The sequence below is a fragment of the Salvia splendens genome, chromosome 2 (genome assembly GCF_004379255.2).
Source record: "Salvia splendens isolate huo1 chromosome 2, SspV2, whole genome shotgun sequence".
Lineage (NCBI taxonomy): Eukaryota > Viridiplantae > Streptophyta > Magnoliopsida > Lamiales > Lamiaceae > Salvia > Salvia splendens.
This window is the reverse complement of record NC_056033.1, coordinates 31641040-31646034: the sequence shown is the minus strand read 5'-3', so window position 1 is coordinate 31646034 and position 4995 is coordinate 31641040. Positions and strand designations below refer to the sequence as shown.

Here is a 4995-nt window from a genome sequence, read left to right as displayed (position 1 = left end):
CACCCTTGTGCACTGCAATCCTTAGCTAGTCCTAGGTTTTGCCTAGACTCTTCTCAACTCCCAATTCCCCAATATATATTTTTTTTAACAACTCTTATTCATTTTCAAGAACAAACACACTTCCCCCCTTTTTTTTCTTTCATCCCCCTTTTTTTTCTCATGCTTTGCATGTCATTCTCTCGTTCCTTTTTGCTACAAAATCCTCCTTTTTCTTTTTTTTTCACTTGACACTACGGGAACCCAACCCAAATTAATAGCTACCAAAGAAAAGGCTTTTAGGCTCAAAATTGGCTAACAAGGGATTATAATTTGCACTTAGGATTAAGGTTAAGATAAGGGCAGAAGGGATGGCCTAACGTCATCTCCTATTTCTATAATCACTATGTAGACTCAAGGAGACCGCGAGCAAGTTCTAGAAGCATATAACATAATTGATGAAAAATCACACATTTTAAAAAAAAAAGATATGGGCTCAATCCTCACATGGTATTTTTCGGCAAAAGACAAAGCAACGAGCAATTCACTCTAGGCAAATCACAAGGAAGGAAATACAAGTTACTTAGCTATATCAACAAGTTTTCACATACATTTTAAACCAAATCTCATCATAGGCAACTCATCCAACAAACCTACTCAATTCATCCCCAAATGTCTCCAACTCCCGATTCAATTCCACCCAAGGGAGCATACAAAAAGAAAACAAGACAAAAAGAAAAACGCACACCAACAAAACACACACTAGGAATGCTTCACAAATCATCAAAACAAATAAGGTACATGTTGGGGTCACTCAAATCAAGCACTAAATGCATAAACCAAGCGCAAGAGAGAGAGGTAAGAGGGGATCCACTAGACACCCCCCAAACTTATTCCAAGAAAAGCAAGGGTAACTTTGAAAGAGAGTGGATCTCCCGTGGACCTTCAATGCGGTGGAGGGGGCTAGAGTTTCGTCTTCAAATAGCGCGTCCGCCAAATCGCTCGGTCGGGCAAACTTTCTGTACTCCGACCGCTTTTTCGTTTCCTCCGCTTTTCACCCAACCGAACCTATTTTCTTGTTCCAGCAACTATAAAACCCAGCTCAAAAGTAATCAGGTGCATTAACCGAACATAAAACGACAAACCAAAATTAAACACTAAGAAACCAAAATTAACCTACTAGGGGTTGCCTCCCCTATAGCGCAATTGTTTAACGTCGTTTGCCCGACGGTCTTCAAGCTTTACTCAATGGTCCAACCTCACTCGGATAATGTCATCGGGGCCCGTCTTTGCTTTAATTGCCTAATAGAGCTTGTAAAGCCGCTTCTTCCACCAAGTGGCCTTCACATCTTCCCCAACAACACCTCCGTTAGATCTTCCACTTTCCAATTTGGCCACCTTCTTCTTTTTACCCCCCAATCTATGTTCGTCTTCAAACAGCCATTCGGGCATAAATATCTCCTCCAAAGGTTTCTCAACCCCATCATCCCTAGCCTTCACATGTGCCACTTGTATCATCTTGCAATCTTCAACTTTCAAGGGCACCTCTTCCACTCTCTTGGACTCTTCTACTTCATGGCATTTCATCTTGTCCAACAAAGAGAGAGTGGTCGTCTTGTTTCCATGCCTAAGGGTGAGTTCTCCCTTAGTGACGTCAATTAGAGCTTTCCCTGTTGCTAGGAATGGTCTTCCAAGGATGAGAGGGACATTTGGATCCTCCTTCATGTCCAAAACAACAAAGTCCACGTGGAAGATAAAATCATTCACCCTTACCAATACATTCTCAAGGAGTCCATTTGGGAATTTGACGGATTTATCCGCCATTTGGAGGGTAAAGGTAGTTAGCTTCAAGACACCAAACTTCAACTTCCGGAAGAAGCTTAAAGGCATGAGATTTATACTTGCCCCTAAGTCACACAAGGCCGTAGTTTGCATATCATTCCCGATCACATAAGAAATGTTGAAGCTTCCGGATCTTTCATCTTTGCCGACATCTTTTGTTGGATGATTGCACTACAATTCTCGGTCAAATTCACGGTTTCATAATCAACCAACCTCTTCTTCTTGGATATAATCTCTTTCAAAAACTTGAGGTAGCCGGGCATTTGTTGGAGAGCCTCAATAAGAGGAATATTGAGGTGCACTCTCTTGAAGATCTCAAGGAACTTAACAAGCTTCTCGTCCAACTTCTTCTTTTGCACCACTTGAGGAAAAGGGATTTTAAGCTCTTTTGGCGTGGGAGGAGCAATTGCCTCGGGTTTAACCTCAGATTGTATAAGAGGTGATTCCGCCTCAATCTCCTCTTCTTCTTTCTCTTCGGGTACTTCCTTAGCTTCCACTTCGGGCATGGGACTCTCATAGTTTGTCCCACTCCTTAAGTAGATTGCCTTGCAATCCTTGGGGTTCACATTTGGCTGTCCTGGGAACTGCCCTGGCTTATGCTGTCTACTCACAGCTTGAGCAATCTGACTCATCTGCGTCTCTAGGCCCTTCATATGTACTGTCATGCCGTGGACATCATTCTCAACCTTCTCTAGCCTTCGAGTGGTATGCTCCATGTTCTTGTGTGACTGTATCATGAATGCACTCAGTATGTCCTCTAAACTTTTCTTTTGCGACTCAGTGATCATCCCTTGAGAAACTGTGAACCCCGGTGGTGGCTGCAGGGAATTGTTGGGGTTCCCATACGATAGATTAGGATGCACCTTGTTCCCAAATTGGTTGTAACCTCCACCCCCTTGATTGGGGCGGGAGTTGTTATAGTAGCTATTGCCCCCTTGGTGTATATAGTTAACATCCTCTGCACCCCCTTGCTGCTCTTGCACCGCAGGTCCCATCCCCATGAGATCTATCTTCTTGTGGAGGAGCTCCATCTGTTTATACATGTTGTCCATATGGCTGCTCTCTGCGGCGGAGGCTACCCTGTGTACTCTGCTCCTCTAGTTGTTCCAGCCTTCATCATTAGATGTCACTCTCTCAATCACTTCCATGGCCTCTGCTTCTCCCTTCTTCAGCAATGATCCTCCTGCGCTCAGGTTCAGTTCACGCTTTGCTTCAGGCAGACACCCCCTATAGAATGCTAGGACTTGATGCGTCGGATTCAGCCCATGATTGGGGCACCTCTTCATCAGCCCCTTGAATCTTTCCCAAGCTCCTCGGATACTCTCTTGGGGAGTCATCTTAAATGAAATGATTTCTGACTGCCTCTTCAATGCCTCACTCGGTGGGTAGTATTTTTCTAAGAACTTCTCAACCATGGCATCCCACGTGCGAATGGAGTTAGGCTCCATACTGTCCAGCCAGTCCTTGGCATCATCCTCCAGAGAAAAAGTGAACACCCTTAATCTGATCTGCTCATCTGTGACTCCATTTATCTTCGTCGTATTGCAGATCTGGATGAATTTAGTGAGGTGCTTGTTAGGATCCTCTGTGGGTCGGCCTCTAAAAGCATTGTTTTCCATCATCTAAAGTAGTCCTCTCCTGAGTTCAAATGTGTTGGCATTAACATTGTTGCCAATGGTTGGGTGTGCCACCCCATGATAGGCATACATGTTTTGGACAGGTACCACATTTTGCCTTTGATCTAACCGTCTTTGCAGGTCTTCGAGTTGTTGTTGAAGCTGAGCATTCGTTGGAGGAGGTGGTGGAACATCATTCCCCTCTACGTTCTCCATCAGAATAGGAGAATGTGGCTCAAATTGAATAGGGGAGTGAACTGGTGACGGAGTAGGTGACGGTGATTCTTGAACCGGTGAAGGTGATCGTCTATGGACCGGAAAAGAGACTCGGATCCTTTGATTTAGCCTTCTCAAAGCGTTTCTCCTTCTGTTGGATGCTTCGATCTCAAGATCGATAGGCTCTAAAGGTAGATCTCAAGAGTATCGTATCTCACAGAGACAAATTGTATAAACTCAAGTACCACAGACCGATTTTAACTACTATCTAGATGATTCAAAGGTTTGGTTTGATTCTTGGAAAAACAATTAAACATAAACAAGTTAAAAGCACGCGACAAATGATAGGTTTCAAATAAGAGAAAGAAATAGAGCTTTGGATCCAACTACAACGAACACAATGTGAACAATTCAACAACTTCGATTACTAAATTGAAGTCTCTAGGATTACTAGGAAAGCCGCTAGTCTAGGCTAAGCCCTCTCTCGAGTGCACCCAACCCGTTGATTAACCATTAATATTGAAGTCTCCTTCTAATACTTCACAATTAACTCCTTAAAACAAAAGGCTCAAGCCCTCACTCTAGAATTCCTTCACTCGAATGCAAATTATCTAGGTGTTGTTCATTCTTTTATCAATCCTAATTAGGTATCTCTCGATTACTCAAAACTAGGTCAACAAACTCAATTGGTAGCTAAGCAATTGAATTGAAAGAGCACAAGAATGAAACAAAGAAATCACAAGAGCATAGGTAATCAAAAGTCTTTGAATTAATCAAAAGCGTTCATTGTAGTCTTCACCAAAACTCTATAAAAGAATTAGCTACTCATAATCAACTCAAATTCACAAGATAAATCCATAGAAAGTGAACTGAACATAGGAAAACTAATAAAGATACTCCCAAGAGTGGATTGAATGGGCAAATCGTCTTCGTCTTCAACCTTGTTGAGGATTGGGACTCCTTGTCTCTCAACTCTACTCTCCAATACTCAAAAGCTGCTTCTGGGGCGTGTCTATTGTCTCTGGTATCGAAACCTAGGTCTCCTTTTATACCCGGGGCGGAAATAATAGCAATTAAGTCTCGCAAATCACATCGCCCGGCCGAGCGATTTTAAGTCTCCAAAACGCCCGATCGGGCGAACAGTCGAGAATTATACTTCCTTCACATCGCCCGGTCGGGCGAATTCTCTTGATTCGGTCCCTCATTTGCACAAACGCCCGGACGGGCGTTTCTCTTAAGCAAGAACGCTCGGTCAGGCGTTTCTTCTGTAATCCTCCTTCAAGCTCGTTTTCAAGTCATTTTCACCTGTTTTAGCTCCAAACACTCGACAAACTCATCAAAATAC

General features: G+C 43.2%; 1 protein-coding gene across 1 annotated transcript; it reads right to left on the bottom strand.

The window, feature by feature from the left end:
* Positions 1-1922: 1922 nt before the first annotated feature.
* LOC121778345 lies at positions 1923-2849 on the bottom strand. The gene has a single exon (XM_042175676.1). It carries the CDS (start codon positions 2847-2849, stop codon positions 1923-1925), a length of 927 nt encoding a protein of 308 aa, XP_042031610.1.
* Between the last annotated feature and the right edge of the window lie 2146 nt (positions 2850-4995).

Bases quoted from the DNA above. Each gene is read 5' to 3' on its own strand.
- LOC121778345 (XM_042175676.1), bottom strand. From the start codon at position 2,849: ATGGAGCTCCTCCACAAGAAGATAGATCTCATGGGGATGGGACCTGCG.